Source organism: Blennius ocellaris, assembly GCF_963422515.1.
Source record: "Blennius ocellaris genome assembly, chromosome: 3".
NCBI lineage: Eukaryota > Metazoa > Chordata > Actinopteri > Blenniiformes > Blenniidae > Blennius > Blennius ocellaris.
Genome location: NC_137652.1, coordinates 2,774,905 through 2,800,489, shown reverse-complemented (window position 1 = coordinate 2,800,489; position 25,585 = coordinate 2,774,905). Strand labels below are relative to the sequence as shown.

Here is a 25,585-nt window from a genome sequence, read left to right as displayed (position 1 = left end):
CTGCACGCCGTCCCCGTTACTGCACGCCGTCCCCGTTACTGCACGCCGTCCCCTTTACTGCACGCCGTCCCCTTTACTGCACGCCGTCCCCGTTACTGCACGCCGTCCCCGTTACTGCACGCCGTCCCCGTCAACTGCACGCGTCCCTGTTACTGGACGCGTCCCCGTTACTGCACGCCGTCCCCTTTACTGCACGCCGTCCCCGTTAACTGCACGCCGTCCCCGTCTACTGCACGCCGTCCCCGTCAACTGCACGCCGTCCCGGTTACTGCACGCGTCCCTGTTACTGCACGCGTCCCTGTTACTGGACGCGTCCCCGTTACTGCACGCCGTCCCCGTTACTGCACGCCGTCCCCGTCAACTGCACGCCGTCCCCGTTACTGCACGCCGTCCCCGTCAACTACACGCCATCCCCTTTACTGCACGCCGTCCCCTTTACTGCACGCCGTCCCCGTTACTGCACGCCGTCCCCGTCTACTGCACGCCGTCCCCTTTACTGCACGCCGTCCCCGTTACTGCACGCCGTCCCCGTCTACTGCACGCCGTCCCCGTCTACTGCACGCCGTCCCCGTCTACTGCACGCCGTCCCCGTTACTGCACGCCGTCCCGGTTACTGCACGCCGTCCCCGTTACTGCACGCCGTCCCGGTTACTGCACGCGTCCCCGTTACTGGACGCGTCCCCTTTACTGCACGCCGTCCCCGTCTACTGCACGCCGTCCCCGTCTACTGCACGCCGTCCCCGTTACTGCACGCCGTCCCGGTTACTGCACGCCGTCCCCGTTACTGCACGCCGTCCCGGTTACTGCACGCGTCCCCGTTACTGGACGCGTCCCCTTTACTGCACGCCGTCCCCGTTACTGCACGCCGTCCCGGTTACTGCACGCGTCCCCGTTACTGGACGTGTCCCCTTTACTGCACGCCGTCCCCGTTACTGCACGCCGTTCGCGTCTGCTGCACACTGTCTCCGAAGACTTTATATCGCGGTTCTTTGTAGCTAGCCATTAGCCACGAGCTAACTAGCCTAGCCACCGCGGGCAAAGGGGGCGGGACTTCCTCTTTCGTTCCGGACCAATCAGTGAGCCGTGTTTCTCCTTCACTTCCTCTCTGGTCAGTGTTTGTTTCAGGCAGCAGCGCCCCCGGCCAGCAGCTGGTGGAACTGCAGGATGTTTGGTCTCTAAAGTGTGTGTGTGTGTGTGTGTGTGTGTGTGTGTGTGTGTGTGTGTGTGTGTGTGTGTGTGTGTGTGTGTGTGTGTGTGTGTGTGTGTGTGTGTGTGTGTGTGTGTGTGTGTGTGTGTGTGTGTGTGTGTGTGTGTGTGTGTGTGTGTGTGTGTGTGTGTGTGTGTGTGTGTGTGTGTGTGTGTGTGTGTGTGTGTGTGTGTGTGTGTGTGTGTGTGTGTGTCCTGCAGGATCCCTGGCAGGCTGAACGACAGACGAACGCCTCTCGGAGAACTCAACTGGATCTTCACCGCCATCACAGACACCATCGCATGGAACGTTCTGCCTCGAGGTGAACACACACACACACTTTAGATGGATGTTTTCCGGTGAAAACAAAAACAAGGTGACCCAAACGATATTATTTAAAGTTTGAGTTCTAATGAGAGCAGAGACATTATTTAAGGTTTTTAATCCGTCACTTTTAGATTAATGTGAAGTAGTTAAACTCCAGACAGACACTAAAATGAAGCTTTTAATCCTGTTTGGATAATCTGGGTAATAAACTGATGATCGTGTTTGATTCAAGTCAGTCAGAGGAGGAAGATGCTCTATATCTGATGTTAGAGGAGGAAGATGCTCTATAATCTAAGGTTAGAGGAGGAAGATGCTCTATAATCTAAGGTTAGAGGAGGAAGATGCTCTATAATCTGATGTTAGAGGAGGAAGATGCTCTATAATCTGATAGAGGAGGAAGATGCTCTATAATCTAAGGTTAGAGGAGGAAGATGCTCTATAATCTAAGGTTAGAGGAGGAAGATGCTCTATAATCTAAGGTTAGAGGAGGAAGATGCTCTATAATCTACCCCCCCCCCCCACCAAACCCCTCTCTCACTCCAGACTTGTTCCAGAAGTTGTTCCGTCAGGACCTGCTGGTCGCTAGCTTGTTCCGTAACTTCCTGTTAGCGGAGCGAATCATGAGGTCGTACAACTGCACGCCGGTCAGCAGCCCCCGACTGCCGCCCACGTACATGCACGCAATGTGGTAAGACACACACACACACACACACACACACACACACACACACACACACACACACACACACACACACACACACACACACACACACTTAGATTAAATAACGAGCTCATGTGTTTTACAGCGTTCATAATTAATGCTTTTAAAAAGCCAAAAGGAAGAACAACAACAAACCTCTCTTTGGTCCCGGCAGTGTTAAACGTGCCCAGAGGCTCATTGGTTTTTCCTCCAATCAGGACGCTTCATTAACGCCTCGTATTAAAATCTCAGCAGGACCGCTATTGCAACAACACGTCATCAGGAGGGTAAAACTAACGTGTCTCACGACGGTCTAACCAGCTCACCTTCCCTATTAGTGGGTGAACAATCCAACGCTTGTTGAATTCTGCTTCACAATGAGAGGAAGAGACATCGAAGGATCAAAGAGCGACGTCGCTATGAACGCCTGGCCGCCACAAGCCGGTTCTCCCCGTGGTACCTTTTCTGACGCCTCCTGCTTAGAACCCAAAAAGTCAGAAAGATCGTGAGGCCCCGCTTTCACGGTCTGTATTCATACTGAAAATCAAGATCAAGCGAGCTTTTGCCCTCCTGCTCTACGGGAGGTTTCCGTCCTCCCTGAGCTCGCCTGAGGACGCCTGCCATACCGTATGACAGGTGTACCGCCCCAGTCAATCTCCCCACCTGCCACTGTCCCCGGAGCGGGTCACCCAACAATTTTCTACATTAAACCAGCCTGAGCTGCTCTATCTAGACGTGATTTTCTCCATCAAACCAGCCTGAGCAGCTCTATCTAGACATGATTTTCTCCATCAAACCAGCCTGAGCAGCTCTATCTAGACGTGATTTTCTAGAGTAAACCAGCCTGAGCAGCTCTATCTAGACATGATTTTCTAGATTAAACCAGCCTGAGCAGCTCTGTCTAGACAGGATTTTCTAGATTAAACCAGCCTGAGCTGCTCTGTCTAGACAGGATTTTCTAGATTAAACCAGCCTGAGCTGCTCTATCTAGACGTGATTTTCTACATTAAACCAGCCTGAGCTGCTCTATCGAGACATGATTTTCTACATTAAACCAGCCTGAGCAGCTCTATCTAGACAGGATTTTCTACATTAAACCAGCCTGAGCAGCTCTATCGAGACATGATTTTCTACATTAAACCAGCCTGAGCTGCTCTATCTAGACGTGATTTTCTACATTAAACCAGCCTGAGCTGCTCTATCTAGACGTGATTTTCTACATTAAACCAGCCTGAGCTGCTCTATCTAGATGTGATTTTCTACATTAAACCAGCCTGAGCTGCTCTATCTAGACGTGATTTTCTACATTAAACCAGCCTGAGCTTCTCTATCTAGATGTGATTTTCTACATTAAACCAGCCTGAGCTGCTCTATCTAGACGTGATTTTCTACATTAAACCAGCCTGAGCTGCTCTATCTAGATGTGATTTTCTACATTAAACCAGCCTGAGCTGCTCTATCTAGACGTGATTTTCTACATTAAACCAGCCTGAGCTGCTCTATCTAGATGTGATTTTCTACATTAAACCAGCCTGAGCAGCTCTATCTAGACAGGATTTTCTACATTAAACCAGCCTGAGCAGCTCTATCGAGACATGATTTTCTACATTAAACCAGCCTGAGCAGCTCTATCTAGACAGGATTTTCTACATCAAACCAGCCTGAGCTGCTCTATCTCGACATGATTTTCTAGATTAAACCAGCCTGAGTAGCTCTATCTAGACAGGATTTTCTACATTAAACCAGCCTGAGCTGTTCTATGTAGACACGATTTTCTAGATTAAACCAGCCTGAGCAGCTCTATCTAGACAGGATTTTCTACATCAAACTAGCCTGAGCTGCTCTATGTAGACAGCAGCTTCCTGTTGTGTTCGGTGTGTCTGATTGGTTCCCGTTGTGTGAATGTCCTCACACAACTCACACACCAGTGGTGCAACGACTGACCGCGGCTCAACTGTCCTTTGATTTTACTTTGCTCAAAGTCACTGAAATCACAACTTTCTGAAAAACTACACTTTTCAGAACAGCGTTTTGTAAAACTTTTACTTTTCATAAACAAAAACCTTTTGAATGGAGAATCATTTAGATTGTTGTTCGTCTTTATTAATTAATTAGTTAATCTTAATTGTTTTAAAATACTTTGTTTGCCAGTTTTTTCTTGGGGAAAGTTGTTTTTTGGTTGTTGTTTTTTTTTAGCTTAGTTTTTGGTGATATTTTAACAAGCGATGCTTATCGAATGTGAAACGTGATAGTTTTTGTCCACGCTGTTTTAAAAAAAAAAATAGAAACAGGCACTGTGGTGTAACAGGAAGTCATGTGACCCGGCAGACCGGCGCAGGTTTGGATGTTTCTCTCGTCCTCACGCTCAAACGCTTCAAAACGTGTAGAACAGATGATGATTGTTGTTGTCGATCTGAGGTTCTCGTCTTCGCCGCGCCTCCAGCAGAGTTCCTGTCGGTTTGAACACCGGCGGAGCCTCGTTCACTTTCAATAAGAAACACGACTCTTTCATCTCTCTCACGACTCCTTTCAAGTACAGACGTCGTTGTGAGGTGTGAAGCAGCACGTAGGTGTTTCTACTGGCTGCTGCCCTGCAGCATATGCACACTCCTCCGTCACGCCGCCGCCACCAGCTATTGCTTCCACGCTGGAGTTGCACAGTTTGTTCTCGGTGCTGGAGTTTGGACAGGAAGGATGCAACGCTGATCGATGTCAATAACCTCTGCAGAGGGTTTTTAAAATCAATTCCAAGGGCAAAGCGTCAGCACCACACTTTCTCGAATCTGTTCATCACAACTCTGCTTCTTATCGCTCTGTCCGTCCCGTCATCCATCCATCTTCCACAGTGTAGACGATAAACTACCAACATGTAGACGATAAACTACCAACACGCTGATAAACTACCAACATGTACATGATAAACTACCAACACGCAGACAATAAACCACCAACATTCATACGATAAACTACCAACATGCTGACAATAAACTACCTACATGCTGACGATAACCTAACAACATGCGGATGATAAACTACCAACATGCGGACAATAAACTACCAACATGTGGATGATAAACTACCAACATGCGGACGATAAACTGCGGACGATAAACTACCAACATGCGGATGATAAACTACCAACATGCGGACGATAAACTACCAACATGCTGACGATAAACTACCAACATGTTGAACGATAAACTACCAACATGTGGACGATAAACTACCAACATGTTGAACGATAAACTACCAACATGCGGACGATAAACTACCAACATGTTGAACAATAAACTACCAACATGTGGACGATAAACTACCAACATGTGGACGATAAACTACCAACATGCAGGTAATAACGGAGGAGGATTCCGATGGTTCGTTCACATTGACCAAGGTCTTCATACGTGGAGTCGCTGAGTGAACCTTCATGATTCTCTGTGCCGTCATAATGAGCACAGCTCCACCTAGTGGCCTCCCTGAGCTTTTCCTCTTCACAGCTCCACCTAGTGGCCTCCCTGAGCTTTTCCTCTTCACAGCTCCACCTAGTGGCCTCCCTGAGCTTTTCCTCTTCACAGCTCCACCTAGTGGCCTCCCTGAGCTTTTCCTCTTCACAGCTCCACCTAGTGGCCTCCCTGAGCTTTTCCTCTTCACAGCTCCACCTAGTGGCCTCCCTGAGCTTTTCCCCTTCACAGCTCCACCTGGTGGCTTCCCTGAGCTTTTCCTCTTCACAGCTCCGCCTAGTGGCCTCCCTGAGCTTTTCCCCTTCACAGCTCCACCTAGTGGCCTCCCTGAGCTTTTCCCCTTCACAGCTCCACCTGGTGGCTTCCCTGAGCTTTTCCTCTTCACAGCGGCTGTTTTCCAAAATACACACTTTTAAAAACGCGTCTTCACGTAAACGGGGCCTCGTGGCAGATTCTTCCTGCTTGATCTCAAAGAAAACCAGTGTTTTTTTCTAATCCTTTCACTCCGACTTCCTGTCCAACCTGGAACCTCCTGCGTCTGGTTTTGTGTTTGACGGAACGTCCAAACCTCGTTTTTTTTTTTTTAGAGACGAGAACCTGGGAGACGCGTCTCGTAAGACGTTGATCCTCCGCCGACGTGGCAGATTTAGTCTTGAAGCCCCAAAAGCAGAAGAATCTTCACTTGGAGTCTCACCGAGCTGAAAGTTAAACCTCGGGGCTCCATTCGGGGGTTTAGGACGTCCCCGCTCTCGTACTGATTTGCCCTCCGTGGATCGTCAGAACTCGTCTCCTCGTCTCCTCGTCTCCTCGTCTCCTCGTCTCCTCGTCTCCTCGTCTCCTCGTCTCCTCGTCTCGTCCTCCGACTCGAGACGTCGTCTTTCTCTCTCTAGTCACACAAACACTTCTCCCACCGTCTATTGTTTCTCTTCTGGGTCGTCTCTAAATGCTTCTCCTCCATCTCTCCCACTCTATCTGGCCAGAGACACTGGGGGGGGAGGGGGGGTGGGGTGGAGGTGGAGGGGGGGTAGAGGGAGGGGGGGTCTTGTTGTGTAACCGCCTGGCATCACTTATTGTAAAGAACGGCGCCGCGTTTTACCGCCGGCGAGTTGCACTTTGTTTGGGGAGAAGAGTTTGAAGCTACGGTGGTGATGGTGCTAGTAGGGGGGGGGGAAGGGGTGGGGGTGGAGGGGGGGTATTTTGGGGCTCATTGATGGATGCAGGAGCCCCGACTGAAGCAGCATTTGTTATTGAAATGGAGCAACGAGGAAGAGGAGATAAACCAGGCTGATGGCTCCCTAGTGTGTGTGTGTGTGTGTGTGTGTGTGTGTGTGTGTGTGTGTGTGTGTGTGTGTGTGTGTGTGTGTGTGTGTGTGTGTGTGTGTGTGTGTGTGTGTGTGTGTGTGTGTGTGTGTGTGTGTGTGTGTGTGTGTGTGTGTGTGTGTGTGTGTGTGTGTGTGTGTGCGACACTGCAGGAAGAGCAAAAACAGCTGAGTCAGCACCAACTGGTCCTCCGCGGTTCGCCCGGCCGGCCGCCGCCTCGTCCCGCTAACACAGATGGGTTATTTATTTGTTTTTGGGTTTTTTTGGTTTTTCTTTTCTGGTGACGAGTTGCTCGTCGGTCTTGGCGGGCGCCGTCCAAGTCGACGCCGCGACGTCGGGGGACGCGTCGCACTGCTCCGTCGCTCGTTTTCACACAGACGCACCAGCAGGGGGCGCCATTTTCTGCCGGACGTCTCCGTCCCCCCGCGTTACGACACCTGAAATAATGTCGCCGCCGTCTCCTCCCGTCCCCGCCGCCGCCGTCTCCTCCCGCCGCCGCCGCCGTCTCCTCCCGTCCCCGCCACCGTCTCCTCCCATCCCCGCCGCCGCCGCCTCCTCCCGTCTCCCGCCGACGTCTCCTCCCGTCCCCGCCGTCGCTGCCGCCGTCTCCTCCCGTCCCCGCCGCCGCTGCCGCCGTCTCCTCCCGTCCCCGCCGCCGTCTCCGTCACTTAAATGGACGGCCGGGACGAGTTCATCAGACTCGTGTTGAGACGGCGTCTTTCTCTACAGACAAGCTTTTGACCCTGAATGACCCCCGACACCGTGTCGCGCTCCGTCAGTCCACTGGGTGGTGCTGTTTTTCTAAACGCTCGACGTAAACAATGAAGCTCCGGCTGCTCCGTTGATCGGATTTTAATCGTGATTAAGATTTTGGCTCCAGGCGATCTCAAAATATAATCCAGGAAAACAAACGATTGAAAACGCGCCGTTGCGAGCTATGTAGGGCTAAGTTGCTAATTAGCGCTGAGTCGCTACTTTTAAATTTCCAGAAAAAGTTCTGAACGTACAGTTTCCTCTGCTCGCCGCTGACATACCTGCCGTAAACTAACATATATAGATGATAACGGCGTGTTTCACCAGCGGTTTAGGTTACGTGTCATTTTAAAGCTGAGTCATGCTAACGGCGGCTACTAGCATTAAAGCTCTGCAGGGCTAACTCTTTTCAGTACGTGACGTAAAGTAACTTTGGTAAATCTGAAGGTGAAGCAGTTTGTAAAGAGTCCAGAGATAAAGCCTCCGTCAGGAGCTGAAGCTCTGCAGTGACGTAGAAAAGCTGTTTTCTCATTAGCTTAGCATCGAATAGCATTCGATTAGCATCGAAACTTATTTCTTTCTTGTTTTCAAAAGATCCAGTGCAGTACAACGGTTTATTTTTCACTACATTACAAGATATTTTTATATATTTAACAGGAGTCTTTTTTTTTTTAAACATGTTCAATAAATGCTGTAAATAATCATGATTATGATTTTTTTTTTTTTTCCCAATCGAGCCCTAATGAAGCTCCTTCTGACCAGTTTCCTCACTTTATTTTGATTCTTCCCCACTTGAGCTGATAAAATCGGACCAGAGAGCCGAGAGGGCGTCTTCATCTGTCGCTGGTCAAACTGTAAGAAACGCTGCAGAACCAGTGACTCTAATGAGGCTGAAGGGTTTCCTGCTATTTCTACATTCTGCTGTTGGGCTACAACGTGTAGAAACTCCGCCGTTACATCAGCCGGAGAGAGAGAGAGAGAGGGGGGGGAAGAGAAGCGGGAGAGAGAGAGGGGGGGGACAGAGGGAGAGAGAAAGTGAAGCGGGAGAAAGAGAGAGAAGCGTGAGAAAGAGAGAGAGAGAGAGGAGGGGGAGAAAGAGAGGGAGAGAGAGGGGGGAGAGACAGAGGGAGAGAGAAAGAGAAGCGGGAGAAAGGGAGAGAGAGGGGGTAGGGAGAGAATCCTGGAGAGAGAGCGAGTGAGAGGGAGAGAGAGAGAAGCGGGAGAGAGAGAGAGGGAGAGAGAGAGAGAGAGAGAGAGAGAGGGAGGGAGAGAGAGAGAGGGGGAGTGAGAGAGAGGGAGAGAGAAACGGGAGAGAGAAACGGGAGAGAGAGAGGGAGAGAGAAACGGGAGAGAGAGGGAGAGAGAGAGCGGGGGAGGGAGAGAGAGAGAAGCGGGAGAGAGAGAGGGAGGGAGGGAGAGAGAGAGGGAGAGAGAAACGGGAGAGAGAGGGAGAGAGAGAGCGGGGGAGGGAGAGAGAGAGAAGCGGGAGAGAGAGAGGGAGGGAGGGAGAGAGAGAGATGGAGAGAGAGAGGGAGTCACTCGTTCAGCTTCGCTTTACGTCTCAGGAACAAGAGTGAACCTGGACTCCTAACTGAGAGGAAAAACCCACCGAGGCACAACCTCTGATCCACTGCAGGAAGAGAGGGAGAGAGAGAGAGAGAGAGAGAGAGAGAGAGAGAGAGAGAGAGGTTTGATGTGCGTTACATAACCCCATGAATTAGAGATGATGGCCATGAGAGAGCCGGTGTTTGGGGGGATTAAAGGCTCACTGCCCTCCTCAGGACCTCCACTCTGGAATTCAAAGAGGTGCAGAGAGCAGAGCGAGGGAGGAGGCGTGAGCCCAGGAGAATGAGTGTAAACCCCCCCCCCCCCCTGATTCTTTTGAAGATTAACCCGATAAAAGCTTGTGGGTCATGATTTACTACGACACATCGTCATGAAACTGTAAAATAAACTTCATCACGTTCATGATGAAGACGAAGCAGCTTCGCGTCTTCGTCACGATGAAGAGGAAGCGTCTTCGTCACGACGTCTTCGTCACGACGTCTTTGTCACGATGAAGAGATCTACTGCCCCGTTCGGGACAATAGATCCACTGGAACGACACACTTTCCACCTTCAATCTGCTTCATTTGGACAAACGTAGTTTAAAAGACATATTTGACTGATTGTCCTCAAAAAGCTCCTTCAGTTGAGTTCATGCTCACTGATGGAGTCGTCAGACCGGCGGCTCGTCCAGAGCAGTGTCCACTACAATGTCCAGACTCGTGTCCAGAACAGCGTCCACTACAATGTCCAGAGCAGCGTCCAGAACAGTGTCCACTACAATGTCCAGAGTCGTGTCCAGAACAGCGTCCACTACAATGTCCAGACTCGTGTCCAGAACAGCGTCCACTACAATGTCCAGAGTCGTGTCCTTAGCAGTGTCCAGACCAGCGTCCAGAGTCGTGTCCAGAACAGCGTCCACTACAATGTCCAGAGCAGCGTCCAGAACAGCGTCCACTACAATGTCCAGAGTCGTGTCCTTAGCAGTGTCCAGACCAGCGTCCAGAGTCGTGTCCAGAACAGCGTCCACTACAATGTCCAGACTCGTGTCCAGAACAGCGTCCACTACAATGTCCAGAGCAGCGTCCAGAACAGTGTCCACTACAATGTCCAGAGCAGCGTCCAGAACAGTGTCCACTACAATGTCCAGAGTTGTGTCCTTAGCAGTGTCCAGACCAGCGTCCAGAGTCGTGTCCAGAACAGCGTGAAGCTTTTTATGGACCTGATGTTCCAGAGTCTCGTCTCATTGATTGTGTCTCTGTGTTGGACGCAGGCAGGCCTGGGACCTGGCAGTGGACATCTGTCTGTCTCAGCTGCCGACCATCATCGAGGAGGGGACGGCCTTCAGGGTGAGTCTGAAGACACAATCCTGGATTAACACAATACACTCTATAATCTGGAGCGTCAAACACACCTGGTTACCTGGAAAGTTACCTTTAGAGGAGGAAGATGCTCTATAATCTGGTATTAGAGGAAGATGCTCTATACTCTGGATATTAGAGGAGGAAGCTGCTCTATAATCTGGATATTAGAGGAGGAAGATGCTCTATAGTCCGGTGTTAGAGGAGGAAGATGCTCTATAATCTGACATTAGAGGAGGAAGATGCTCTATACTCTGGATATTAGAGGAGGAAGATGCTCTATAATCTGGATATTAGAGGAGGAAGATGCTCTATAATCTGGTGTTAGAGGAGGAAGATGCTCTATAATCTGATGTTAGAGGAGGAAGATGCTCTATAATCTGATGTTAGAGGAGGAAGATGCTCTATAATCTGATATTAGAGGAGGAAGATGCTCTATAATCTGATGTTAGAGGAGGAAGATGCTCTATAATCTGATATTAGAGGAGGAAGATGCTCTATAATCTGATGTTAGAGGAGGAAGACGCTCTATAAAACAAACTTTGTAGAAACAAGACGACGCGACTCTGCCCCAGTCATCGTCTCGCTGTGAGGCGACGGCGCCAACCGCTGCTCCGCGGTGCCATTTGCCATTATGCACAGATTTAATTTAACCGTTCAGCCGCGGAGCGCCGCTCTGCTGTAGCAACGTCGTAACTCCTGCAGCAATATTCAACCCTCAGTGTGATCAGGAACTCTGCAGCCGGCAGCCAATCAATCAGGGGGGAGGGGGGGGGGGGGGGGGGGTTATGATGGATCAGGATTTATGTAGCTGCTGCAGTGCAGTGTCACTTTGAGCTCATTATGTCAGGACTTTATGAAATGATGTGATCGTCACTGCAGTGTGTGTGTGTGTGTGTGTGTGTGTGTGTGTGTGTGTGTGTGTGTGTGTGTGTGTGTGTGTGTGTGTGTGTGTGTGTGTGTGTGTGTGTGTGTGTGTGTGTGTGTGTGTGTGTGTGTGTGTGTGTGTGTGTGTGTGTGTGTGTGTGTGTGTGTGTGTGTGTGTGTGTGTGTGTGTGTGTGTGCCTCCACAGCACAGTCCCTTCTTCGCCGAGCAGCTGACGGCGTTCCAGGTGTGGCTGACGATGGGCGTGGAAAACAGGAACCCTCCGGAGCAGCTGCCCATCGTCCTGCAGGTCAGCCACAACATTATGACCACACACACACACACACACACACACACACTTCGCTAGCGGCCGCGGCGTAAACGTTGAAGGAATTTCCCCGCGTCAGCACTTTTACCACGACGTGAGAACCGTGTTGTCATTTTCAGAGATCAAGATCAGTAACTGTAACTTAAAGCCCAGTAACTAACTTAAAGCTCGGTAACTGTAACTTAAAGCCCAGTAACTGTAACTTAAAGCTCAGTAACTGTAACTTAAACCTCAGTAACTGTAACTTAAAGCTCAGTAACTGTAACTTAAAGCTCAGTAACTGTAACTTAAACCTCAGTAACTGTAACTTAAAGCTCAGTAACTGTAACTTAAACCTCAGTAACTGTAACTTAAAGCTCGGTAACCGTAACTTAAAGCTCAGTAACTGCAACTTAAAGCTCAGTAACTGTAACTTAAACCTCAGTAACTGTAACTTAAAGCTCAGTAACTGCAACTTAAAGCTCAGTAACTGTAACTTAAAGCCCAGTAACTGTAACTTAAAGCTCAGTAACTGTAACTTAAAGCTCAGTAACTGTAACTTAAAGCTCGGTAACTGTAACTTAAAGCTCAGTAACTGCAACTTAAAGCTCAGTAACTGCAACTTAAAGCTCAGTAACTGTAACTTAAACCTCAGTAACTGTAACTTAAAGCTCGGTAACCGTAACTTAAAGCTCAGTAACTGTAACTTAAAGCTCAGTAACTGCAACTTAAAGCTCAGTAACTGTAACTTAAAGCTCAGTAACTGTAACTTAAACCTCAGTAACTGTAACTTAAAGCTCGGTAACCGTAACTTAAAGCTCAGTAACTGTAACTTAAAGCTCAGTAACTCCGAGCTGATCTGGACTCTGTTCAGGATCATTTGATGGAACATGTATAGAGCGTCCCCCCCCCCCCCTCCCCCCCTCAGGGGCAGTTTCCTGGGGCTGTTGTTCATCCCAGTGTCTGTGAAGCTGCATGGTAATTTCCCGCTGAGTCGGCGCTCCTCCATGCAGCACTTCACAGAGGAGTTACACAACGTGATGCGGCTCCTCCTGATGGAACGGAAACAAGCTTCATGCTCCTTTGAGCAAACAGAGGTTGCATAAGCAAGACGGCGAGGATTCATGGTCCGTCGACTGAACGTCACCTGGACGAGCGGCGGCGTCCGTCAATAATGCTTTTAATAAAATAATCAATATTCAGGCTCACAAGAGGTTTAATTTGTTCTGAGGATCGTTTCTTCATTTATGCTTCGTGAAAACTTTGTTCCTCCGTTAAATATGACGTTAATACAGTTCCATTAACAAGCCTCCTGTAAACAACCGTCAAACCTCCTGTAAACGACCATCAAACCGCCTGTAAACAACCGTCAAACCTCCTGTAAACGACCATCAAACCGCCTGTAAACAACCGTCGAACCTCCTGTAAACAACCGTCAAACCTCCTGTAAACGACCGTCAAACCCCCTGTAAACAACCGTTGAACCTCCTGAAAACAACCATCAAACTTGATGTAAACAACCATCAAACCTGGTGTAAACAACCAGCAGACTTGGTGTAAACAACCATCAAACTTGGTGTAAACAACCATCAGACTTGGTGTAAACAACCATCAAACCTGGTGTAAACAACCAGCAGACTTGGTGTAAACAACCATCAGACTTGGTGTAAACAACCATCAAACCTGGTGTAAACAACCATCAAACCTGGTGTAAACAACCATCAGACTTGGTGTAAACAGCCGTCAGACTTGGTGTAAACAACCATCAGACTTGGTGTAAACAACCGTCAGACTTGGTGTAAACAACCGTCAGACTTGGTGTAAACAACCATCAGACTTGGTGTAAACAACCATCAAACCTGGTGTAAACAACCATCAGACTTGGTGTAAACAACCGTCAGACTTGGTGTAAACAACCGTCAGACTTGGTGTAAACAACCATCAAACCTGGTGTAAACAACCATCAGACTTGGTGTAAACAACCATCAAACCTGGTGTAAACAACCATCAGACTTGGTGTAAACAACCATCAGACTTGGTGTAAACAACCATCAGACTTGGTGTAAACAACCTTAAATGGATCTGTGAGATTAGAGTTGGTCTGATTTCCAACAAAACCTTCAGACATTTCATTGGATTGTAATTCTGGTTTATTCCTGCTCCGTGTGTGTGTGCGTGCGTGCGTGCGTGCGTGTGTGTGTGCGTGTGTGTGTGATATTTGCTGACATGAGCCGTCGAGGCTTCAGGAAGTGATGAAGAACCAGCAATGGATTTTCTCACTTTAAGAACCGGATCATCAAAACTGGAGATTCTATTCCTGCCAGAGCTTTTTTCCCATCCCTGCAGGCAACACACACCTACGTCACACGCATGCACACACGCACGCGCACACACACGCGCACACACACACACACACACACACATGCGCCTCCCCTGGAGCTGGAGGCGGACCTCAGCCGGTCTTCCCCGGCCTCACGTTCACCAGGTCCAAGTCACGGAAGATGCTAATAATACTGTGTGTGTGTGTGTGTGTGTGTGTGTGTGTGTGTGTGTGTGTGTGTGTGTGTGTGTGTGTGTGTGTGTGTGTGTGTGTGTGTGTGTGTGTGTGTGTGTGTGTGTGTGTGTGTGTGTGTGTGTGTGTGTGTGTGTGTGTCCTCGACCATCACTTGGCGTATCTACGCTTTTAGCATCGACATATGTTTCCTTAAAATAGTGTGAATCTGCCACATCGTGATCCCGCTCAGCGTCACGGCCTCGCACACACACACACACACACACACACACACACACACACACACACACACACACAGGAGACCTGTCCCACGTCGCTTCCCAGTGTGACGACCAATCAGATCGCAGCCAAAAAGACCCACCCTGACACCTACGCATGTATGCAAACACACACACACGCACACACACACACACACACACACACACACACATGTCAGCGGTACTGGTGAGAGCCACCTGCTTCATAACCTCTGTGCCATTTCCCTGCCTCCTCCTCCTCCTCCTCCTCCTCCACTTCTCATTCCTCTGCTTTCCGGAAGTGGCCCTCGTTGACCTTTGACCCCTGCTCTCCTTCAGGTCCTCCTCAGTCAGGTGCACCGGCTACGAGCTCTGGACCTGCTGGGCCGCTTCCTGGATTTGGGCCCGTGGGCCGTCAGCCTGGTACGTTACCACGTCCTCATGGGTAGTTCACTGGTGTGTAGTTCACTGGTGTGTAGTTCACTGGGTGTGTGTAGTTCACTGGGTGTGTGTAATTCACTGGCTGTGTAGTTCGCTGGTGTGTAGTTCACTGGGTGTGTGTAGTTCACTGGGTGTGTAGTTCACTGGGTGTGTAGTTCACTGGCTGTGTAGTTCACTGGGTGTGTAGTTCACTGGTGTGTAGTTCACTGGTGTGTAGATCACTGGGTGTGTAGTTCACTGGGGGTGTGTAGTTCACTGGCTGTGTAGTTCACTGGTGTGTAGTTCACTGGCTGTGTAGTTCACTGGCTGTGTAGTTCACTGGGTGTGTGTAGTTCACTGGGTGTGTGTAGTTCACTGGCTGTGTAGTTCACTGGGTGTGTGTAGTTCACTGGCTGTGTAGTTCACTGGTGTGTAGTTCACTGGCTGTGTAGTTCACTGGGTGTGTAGTTCACTGGGTGTGTGTAGTTCACTGGGTGTGTGTAGTTTACTGGGTGTGTAGTTCAATGGGAGTGTAGTTTACTGGGTGTGTGTAGGTTACTGGTTGTGTAGTTTACTGGGTGTGTAGTTTTCTGGGTGTGTGTAGTTTACTGGATGTGTAGTTTTCTGGGTGTGTGTAGTTTACTGGGTGTGGAGTTTTCTGGGGTAGTTTACTGGGTGTGTGTAGTTTACTGGGTGTGTGTAGTTTACTGGGTGTGTGTAGTTTACTGGGTGTGTAGTTCACTGGGTGTGTAGTTTTGCTCTGCAGCAGCTGGCAGAGGCTCCAGCTCTCTCTCTCTCACACACACACACACACACACACAGACACACACACACACACACACACACTGGGAGTGTGTCTGACAGATGGAGTTGTAAACGACTGACAGAATTACAGCCGTCTCTGATTCCAGATCAGTTCTCGCTCCTCAGCATCTTGTAACGTTCCTCCAAACAGTCGATCGTCCGCCGGCGCCACTTCCTGCCAGAACGTTTGGCGCGGCGGCGGCGGCTTGTTTCACCTCGCCGTTATTTCGTCCTGACGAACAACCGGGAAGATTCAAAGAGACGAGTCTCCGTGGAAACGACTGTCACCGATTTCACATCGTCACTTTAGAGCCTGACAGAACTGCAGGGTCAACGCTGTGTCAGGAACTCAGTGTGTGTGTGTGTGTCTCTCTCCCCCCTCTCTCTCCCCCCTCTCTCCCCCCCCCCCCCCCCCCCCCCCCAGGCTCTCTCAGTAGGAATCTTCCCCTACGTGTTGAAGCTCCTCCAGAGTTCAGCCAGGGAACTTCGGCCGCTGCTCGTCTTCATCTGGGCCAAAATCCTGGCTGTGGACAGTGTGAGTGTCTCCGCCTCGTCCACATACCTATCTATGTGTCTACATCTATAGATCTATGTGTCTATGTCTCTAGATCTATGTGTCTATATATATAGATCTATGTGTCTTTATCTATAGATCTATGTCTCTATATCTATTGATCTATGTGTCTATATCTGTAGATCTATGTGCCTACATCTATAGATCTATGTGTCTATATCTATAGAGCTATGTGTCTACATCTATAGATCTATGTCTCTATATTGTGTCTATATCTATAGATCTATGTGTCTATATATAGATCTTTGTGTCTATATCTATAGATCTATGTGTCTATATCTATAGATCTCTGTGTCTATAACTATAGATCTATGTGCCTACATCTATATATCTATGTGTCTATATCTATAGATCTATCTGTCTATATCTATAGATCTATGTGTCTACATCTATAGATATATGTGTCTATATCTATATATGTGTGTGTCTATATCTATATATCAGTGTCTATATATAGATCTATGTCAGTGGTTCCCAACCTTTTTTGACCAGTGTACCCCTTGAGCTGGTTTCCATGTGAAAAGTACCCCCTCTCTCGTGTGTGATTATTCGCCTTAATGTGTACTTATATTTAACCCTTTGTCTTTCTATCTATCCAACTGCTCATTTAAATAAAACAATTATTGTGAGTGTAAAAACATACCTTTTAATGAGACACTTGCGCTTGCTTGTCTTTCATAAGTCTTTCATAATTCCTTTTTTCACTGGGCTCCCCTGTGCCTGCGTCCGAGGCGACGGTAGCAGTAGCGGTAGCTGGACGTTGACTCCTGCCTAGCCATGCATCCATGTTTACAGTCGGTATGCAGCTAGAGTTAGCTAGCTTCGCGAATCGTGCGCGCCCGCAGCAAGAACGTGAACCTTTTTTTTTTTTTTTTTTTTTAAAGCGCGCCACTTTATAGTCTTTTCATATTATGTGCATTGTAGTGTTACAATCACTGTGGACGAACTGCTACTCATGGAAAATAAACGTATGGCCTTACTAAAATTCATGATATAATACAATATAATATAGTATAATTTTTTTTTTGTGTGTGTGGATACTGTAGGCTAATTTATAATCTTTCTGCGTACCCCCTGCAATACCCTCGCGTACCCCTAGGGGTCCGCGTACCCCCGGTTGGGAATCACTGATCTATGTGTCTATATCTATAGATCTATGTGTCTGTATCAATATATATGTGTGTCTATATCTATATATCTTTGTGTCTATATATAGATCTATGTGTCTATATATATATGTGTGTGTGTGTCTATATCTATAGATCTATGTGTCTATATCTATAGATCTATGTGTCTATATCTATAGATGTATGTATGTACATACGTGTGTTGGGTTATTGAGGGTTGTGTTCCTCTCTGCAGTCGTGTCAAGCCGACCTGGTGAAAGACAACGGACACAAGTACTTCCTGTCGGTTCTGGCCGATAGCTACATGCCTGTAAGTCAAACTTGTCTTCACTTTTCTGCTGCAAGATTAAAAAAAATGAAGCTCCATAAAAGTGAGAGTTTGAGAATTCGGGCGACAAAAAATGATGAGCGGCACGAGTTTTTCCACTTTTCACTCTATGTCTGTAAAATAGATTCCTTAAAAGGGCAAGAAGCCAAATTTAGAATAAAGATTGTAGAATAAAAGCGGCACACGCACACACACACACACACACGCACACGGTGAGGTGTTTTATATCCGATCGTACCGTCGTCCTCGAAAATGTCAGTAAATCTCAGATGAGTCCGATTTGATTCTTTTTACACGGATCTATAAGCGATCTGAACACGCAACATTTAACTTATTGATTTTTTTACGTATCGATCAGAACTGAAGAGGAAGAGGGCCACTGTGGGGAAAAAACCCTGAGTTCTGACTTTTTGTCTCTGGATTCTGACTTTTTGTCTCTGGATTCTGACTTTTTGTCTCTGGATTCTGACTTTTTTCTCAGAATTCTGACTTTTTTCTCAGAATTCTGACTTTAAACTCAGAATTCGGACCTTTAAACTCAGAATTCTGACTTTTTTCTCAGAAGTCTGACTTTTTTCCCCAGAATTCCGACTTTAATCTTAGAATCCTCACTTTTAAACTCAGAATTCTGACTTTAAACTCAGAATTTTGACTTTCAACTCAGAATTCTGAGGAAAAAAACGCTGGCCCTCATCCTCTTCCGTAGATCAGCAACAGGAACTTCTGTCTTTCAAATCAACACTCGCGATTTGACATTGACGTGTTTTTAAAACGCGGAGAGAGACGGAGCGCCGCTCTCTGGAGGCACAAACACTCCGACATCATCGGCGTAACGTGTTTGTGTTTATAACAAACCGCCGTCCTTCGTGTGCTCGTCGTTTCTCCTGTTCCATCAAGAGCTTGTTTTATATCTCTGAGCGTCTCTGTTCCAGGCGGAGCATCGGACCATGGCCGTCTTCATCCTGGCGGTGATCGTCAACAGCTACAACACAGGACAGGTACGTGTGTGTGTGTGTGAAATATCTCATCATCCCTTCATTTTGCTCTTTTTTTCTTTAGTTATTTGTAATTGAACTCGTTCGTTTCTCCAGAGGCCCAAAGTCTCTTTCTTTCACGAGCGTCATTGCTGATCAGATTCAACAAAACTGTAATGACAGTACTTCCTGGACCAGAACGGCCATTTGGACGCCGTGAGAGCAAGAAGGACGTTATGTTCATTGTTCAATCTCCGAGGAGAAGCTGTCGCACTCGTAGGCCACGCCCCCTAATGCCCCCCCCCCCCCCAATGAGGCGTGTTTTCAGAAACTCGTTTCTCTGAATAGTTTCAGTGTTCGGCCGCCATGTTGGTCCAGGTTTTTTTTTAACTGCAGGAGCCGACAGCTTTGAGTGATGCGTTCAGGGACGTCACGTAAATCCGCCCTCCGGCACGTTAACGAGCTGCGGGGCTACGTGCTAAACAGGATTAACGTGTGACCGATGGTCATTAGCAAGCAGCGACGACTTTCTCCGGTGAGGTCGTTCACTTTCCAAAAAAAACCCCACCAGCTGAGTCCTGCGTCGTCAGTATTGATTTATATTATCGGCTGGGTTTCTATAAGTCGGCGTTGTGAAGCAGCTAGCTCGTCCTCCTCGACGTCTCGCGGCGCCACGTCGCTTCGTCTGCACTTCCCCCCCCCCCAAACGTGGCTCCGGCGTGCGAATCGATGTTCCTTCACCTCCACTGCTTTTCAGAATTAAGTCATTCATCGTTTCGTAATCCTCAAACAGCCGGACGCCCCGAAAGCCAAAGTGCTGACGTGTCGGCGGGTGAAAAGCAGAGACACAAAGCAGAGTGAGGCTCTGGAAAGAGACGCTCAGAGAAAAAAAACAAGAAGCTTTTTCAAAAGGATTTCAGATAAAGGAACCGGCTCTTTTCGTCTTGCTTTAGAACTCGTCAAACCTTGACAACCAATTAGCTTTTCTTCAGAGGAAACTGTCGGAGCCTTGTGAATGAGGCGCCTCGGTCCCGCTGCCGCGGAGCCGCAGGTTCCAGGTGAGCAGTGAGGAACCAGGTAACGAGCCTCACCAATAACGTCCTCGTCTCATCAGAGCGAGACGAGGACGGCTGAGTCTGGATCTGAGACGTGGTCCCGTGACGCTCAGTAGTTTAATTCCATTTATTAAGTCCTCACATTGGTTCTCGTTCTTTAAAAAAAAAAAAAAAAGTGGCATCCCTCCTGGACTGCCACATCCCACCCCTCCCCCCCCCCCCCCTCACTCTGCCTTCTAGGAGATATTCAACTACCACCCTCCACATACTAAACTACCGCTTGTAGCCCGAACCGTCGCCAAGGAAACCACACTCACAAACTGGAACTCAAACAATAATATCAGTAGACGTCAATGGAAAAATCTGCCGTCTGATTATATTATTTTTATTACGGAATCTCAGTCGACGCTTCTTGGATTTACGACAATAGAACCTCGATTCCAAAACAAACTGTACAAAATGGATAATTTCACTTTTTTTTTTTTCTTTTGCTCCTTTCTATGCTTCTATACAAACTATTTCCTTTCTCCTCCGTTTCCTCCATAAACACAACCAAGTCACACTTAGTGTTTCATATACAAGCACGCACACACACACACACACACACACACATTATGTAAATAGTATTTGAGGTAGCACTTATTTGTATTACTTTTGTATATAGAATGTATTGTTAATTTTTCACACATCTTTGGAATGGTTTACTGTTTTCTATTGTTTATCTGCACGACCTTTAAAAAAAAAAAAAAAAAAAGTGGCATCTTTCGATGAGAGTAATGAATTTTTCTCACCGTCGTATTTAGAATGTTCAGTTGAATCAATCGTCTGGAATGAATGTTATCAATCAAACGTGACTCTGAGCTGTGAAACAATAAAAGTCCTCATGTCCCCCCCCCCAATAGGAGGCGTGTCTGCAGGGGAACCTCATAGCAAACTGCCTGGAGCAGCTGTCGGACCCCCACCCTCTGCTCCGCCAGTGGGTGGCCATCTGTCTGGGTCGCATCTGGCAGAACTTCGACCCGGCGCGCTGGTGTGGCGTCCGGGACAGCGCCCACGAGAAGCTGTACACCCTCCTGTCCGACCCCATCCCCGAGGTGACACCTGTGGGGGGGGAAGGGTGGGGTGGGGGGGGGGGGGGGGGGTCCATGTTTTCATCCGCCAACTAAGAGTCTGACACTGTTTCCATAAACTCGTGTGAATTGAGTTGAATTTGGTTTAAAGGCCCAGTGAAATGTAAAACACTGCTTTGCAAAAAACGATAGTTGGGGTTCTACTTGTAAGGTTCCTCCGACTCTGCCCCACCACTGTTGTCGCATAACAAAGTTATTTGAATTTTGAATCTCCAGCCGAGGAAGTCGGGGGAATCCTTTTTCGTCAAGAGTTGTGCAGATCTCGATCTGTTGTGTTTATATCGGCTTGTTTCCTCTTAAATATCCAAATTTTTACAGTGTTTTGAAGTTATAGTCGGCGTTTTATGAGCCTTGATGAAAGATTGAGCCTGGAAGAGACCAGAGAGAGGAGAAAAGGAGCATGGGTGGCGGGAGCCGCTAGCCGCTAGCAGCTAGCTTGCGCGGCTAGTAGATGATCAAGTAATACCTGGACTCGTCTTCGGTGATTCCGCGCAGTCAGAAAAGCGCTTTGACATGATCCAGGAAGTCGTTCTGCCAAAAGTCAGGAGCCTCAAAGCCTCAAAGGTGAAAACTGGCGGCTGCTGAGGCGAGGAGACGAGGACGAATGGAGGACGAAGCGTCTTCTGCTTCCTCAAACATGTTCCAGACGGGGTCACCGATGGCAGAACCACCTTCTGTGTCTTCTTCATCAATCACTGGGTTTGAAATGACCATGATGATGAAATGTGGTTAAATTCAGCCTCTTCGTGGTCAAAACTCTGATCCTCCATAATGTAAACACAACTTGGGCGTGTGCACAACTCGTGATGTCACTCTATTATTGTCAGAAGCTCCGCCCAGCAGAGGAAATAGCGCCGTTTATCGGCTATTTTCTCGCAGATCGCCGTGTTTCAACGTTTTAGCCTTCAGCCAGTTAGCAAGAAAAATGTCTCTAGAAGCGACGACCAGAGTGTTTTGGAGGTCGAGTTTTCATTTCACTAGGACTTTAAAGTTCATTGCTTTGCTCTAAAACAAGACGAAACTTTGATCAATCGCATCCTTCGTCTCAAACAAACAAACAAACAAACAAGACGTTTTCCACGTGGTCGATCTGTTTTCTTCAGTTTGTAATCGGAACACTTCAGACTCGGATTCTAATTTGCTGCGTTAAAGGGGGAGAATTCACGGACCATTAAATCTTTTTGACAGATTCTTCTTACATATTTCATTGAAAAGCATCTCGTTTCTGTTTTCTGCACATTTGCTGCGGGTGTGACGACATAAATCTGTTTTCACATCACAAGTTTTTAAGGAGTTATTTCCCCTGTTGGGCCCAGAAAACGGAGTCCCCATAATGTGAAGCTTTAAATCTCCGGGTTCTGTTGTTTATGAAGTGACGCGACTCCTCCAGAGTCTCGTGGAGAAGAGTGACGACCGTCAAACGGTGGCAGAAAGTTTAATTAAGTTCAAACTGGCCTGCTGGGACCAAAGCAAAGTGACACACACACACACACACACACACACACACACACACACACACACACACACCAAGCTGCACATGAACCTCCTCCAAGTCTTTTTAACATCAGGATCATTAACAAAAGTCGATCACCAGCTGCTGCTGATCTTAATTCAGATCATCTGAACAAAAGAAGCCACATTTCTGTCAACATCTCAAACCTTTTTAAAATTAAAGCCTTAAAACCAAGACGAACACGGCGAACGTCTGTGATTTTATATGTTGGACCCCCTGAAGGAAGACCTCCTCACAACAGACGGGCTTCTTCTAGATGTCACAGTATCATCGGCGTACGTGGATCATTCACTTCGTCAGGCATTATGAACCCCTCGGTGGACGAGGGGACGCGCTTGTCCTCTTGACAAGGAGTCATGGACGTCAGAGGAAGGTGAAGAAGAGGGCAAACCCAATCGTGACCATTGCTGACGAAATGTCATGTGACGAGTTGTGTTGACGAGTTGTGTTAACTTGTGTTGACGAGTTGTGTCGACGAGTTGTGTTGTTGTGTCAACGAGTTGTGTTGTTGTGTCGACGAGTTGTGTTGTTGTGTTGACGAGTTGTGTTGACGAGTTATGTTGACGTGTTGTGTTGACGAGTTGCGTTGACGAGTTGCGTTGACGAGTTGCGTTGACGAGTTGTGTTGACGAGTTGTGTTGACGAGTTGCGTTGACAAGATGCGTTGACGAGCTGCGTTGACGAATTGCGTTGACGAGTTACGTTGTTGTGTTGACGAGTTGTGTTGTTGTGTCGACGAGTTGTGTTGTTGTGTCGACGAGTTGTGTTGTGTTGACGAGTTATGTTGACGTCTTGCGTTGACGAGTTATGTTGACGTGTTGCGTTGACGAGTTGCGTTGACAAGTTGCGTTGACGAGTTGCGCCGACGAGCTGCGTTGACGAGCTGCGTTGACGAGTTGCGTTGACGAGCTGCGTTGACGAGTTGCGTTGACGAGCTGCTTTGACGAGTTGTGTCGTTGTGCGTCTGCAGGTCAGGTGCGCCGCCGTCTTCGCTCTGGGGACGTTCGTGGGAAACTCTGCAGAACGGACCGATCACTCCACCACCATCGACCACAACGTGGCCATGATGCTCGCACAGCTCATCAACGACGGCAGCCCGGTGGTCCGCAAGGTCGCTGACACACACACACACACACACACACACACACACACACACACACACACACACACACACACACACACACACACACGAGTGTGTGAGAAGATATGTGTTTTCAGTACTAATTTTCCAGTGAAGTTGATTTTATGTATTTATTGAAAAGTGGAGAGAAAAACGAATAAGAACTGATGTCAGCAATTCTTGAATTTAAAGTCAAACAGCCAAATTAAAGTGATGAGTCGTTGTTTCGTTTATGAAGTAATCAGAAAATCATAATCACGATTATTTACACGATCATGTGAACTCGTTTAAAAGATCGGTCGACCGTTGGTCTGAAACCTTTGTGAAGTGAAGGACTTTGTTTTATTTTGGCGGCGGGTGGATGTCCAGGAGCTGGTGGTCGCCCTGAGTCACCTGGTGGTTCAGTACGAGAGCAACTTCTGCACCGTCGCCCTGCAGTTCATCGAGGAGGAGAAGAACTACAGCGTCCCGTCGCCGGCCAACACCGCAGGTACACTGGTCTGGGAGGGTCGGGTATAAAGTGAGGGTCCGTCCACACCTGGAACCTGGTTCACCTGAACCAGATGTTTCTGGTCTGTCGTCCACACGAGGCGGTTTTAGAAGCGTGAAAACAGGGGGTTTTTTGAGCATGGGTCCCAGAGTGGGGAGATTCTAAAACCCCGGCTCGTTGGCCAAGACTGTGGAAAAAAGATGAGGTAATCCCCCCCCCCCACCCCCAACCACAGTCTGTGATGTCATCAAATAACCACAACAATCAGGGACTATAAGCTCGAGCTGCAGAAGCTACTGACGCTAGCAGCAGGAGGAGCAGGGCCATAGACCTATAGAACTAGAAGCTACTGACGCTAGCAGCAGGAGGAGCGGGGCCATAGACCTATAGAACTAGAAGCTACTGACGCTAGCAGCAGGAGGAGCGGGGCCATAGACCTATAGAACTAGAAGCTGCTGACGCTAGCAGCAGGAGGAGCGGGGCCATAGACCTATAGAACTAGAAGCTACTGACGCTAGCAGCAGGAGGAGCGGGGCCATAGACCTATAGAACTAGAAGCTACTGACGCTAGCAGCAGGAGGAGCGGGGCCATAGACCTATAGAACTAGAAGCTACTGACGCTAGCAGCAGGAGGAGCAGGGCCATAGACCTATAGAACTAGAAGCTACTGACGCTAGCAGCAGGAGGAGCGGGGCCATAGACCTATAGAACTAGAAGCTACTGACGCTAGCAGCAGGAGGAGCAGGGCCATAGACCTATAGAACTAGAAGCTACTGACGCGAGCAGCAGGAGGAGCAGGGCCATAGGCCTATAGAACTAGAAGCTACTGACGCTAGCAGCAGGAGGAGCAGGGCCATAGACCTATAGAACTAGAAGCTCCTGACGCTAGCAGCAGGAGGAGCAGGGCCATAGGCCTATAGAACTAGAAGCTACTGACGCTAGCAGCAGGAGGAGCAGGGCCATAGACCTATAGAACTAGTTCTAAATGAGTTATAAACAAGTTTATGAGCAGGAATCTACTTCAAAATTTCTATGTGCTCAGTCTTCTTCTGTGTTTCTGGTGTGTTTGGTGAGTCACAGCGCCCCTACAGGCCTGGCAGGTGAACTGCAGCCTCGTGTTGAGTGGAGTTCATAGTGACGTGTTGACGGAGGTTGTCATTAGACGGCCAGGATGTGGATGTGACCCGAATGCAGGTTCATCTGCCCTGTTTTGCATCGTTGAATGTCCGATCTGATGTATGTCCTCTTCCTCCTCGTCTTCGTCCCCGTCCCCCCCCCCCCTTCAGAACCAGGGAACCTGACCCCGGTGAGGGACAGCCCCGCCATCCCTCGCCTGCGCTCCGTCAACTCCTACACCAACATCCGAGCCGTGACGACGGCGCGCAACCTGAACAAGAGCCTGCAGAACCTGAACCTGAACGAGGAAGGTACGGGACTGGTGGCGTGGAGTGAGGAAGAGGAGGCTATGTTGTCCTGT

The 25,585-nt window shown here is 48.4% G+C and overlaps 1 protein-coding gene across 1 annotated transcript in view; it reads left to right on the top strand.

The window, feature by feature from the left end:
• The window catches only part of rptor (regulatory associated protein of MTOR, complex 1), a 153,870-nt gene that overhangs the window by 94,825 nt on the left and 33,460 nt on the right, over positions 1-25,585 (top strand). Inside the window, 12 exon segments of the mRNA XM_080520290.1 lie at positions 1,408-1,508; positions 2,057-2,201; positions 10,566-10,641; positions 11,727-11,828; positions 14,913-14,996; positions 16,222-16,332; positions 17,734-17,808; positions 18,759-18,824; positions 20,758-20,949; positions 23,469-23,609; positions 23,988-24,108; positions 25,395-25,535. Of these exon segments, the coding sequence (XP_080376416.1) occupies positions 1,408-1,508; positions 2,057-2,201; positions 10,566-10,641; positions 11,727-11,828; positions 14,913-14,996; positions 16,222-16,332; positions 17,734-17,808; positions 18,759-18,824; positions 20,758-20,949; positions 23,469-23,609; positions 23,988-24,108; positions 25,395-25,535 (1,355 nt within the window).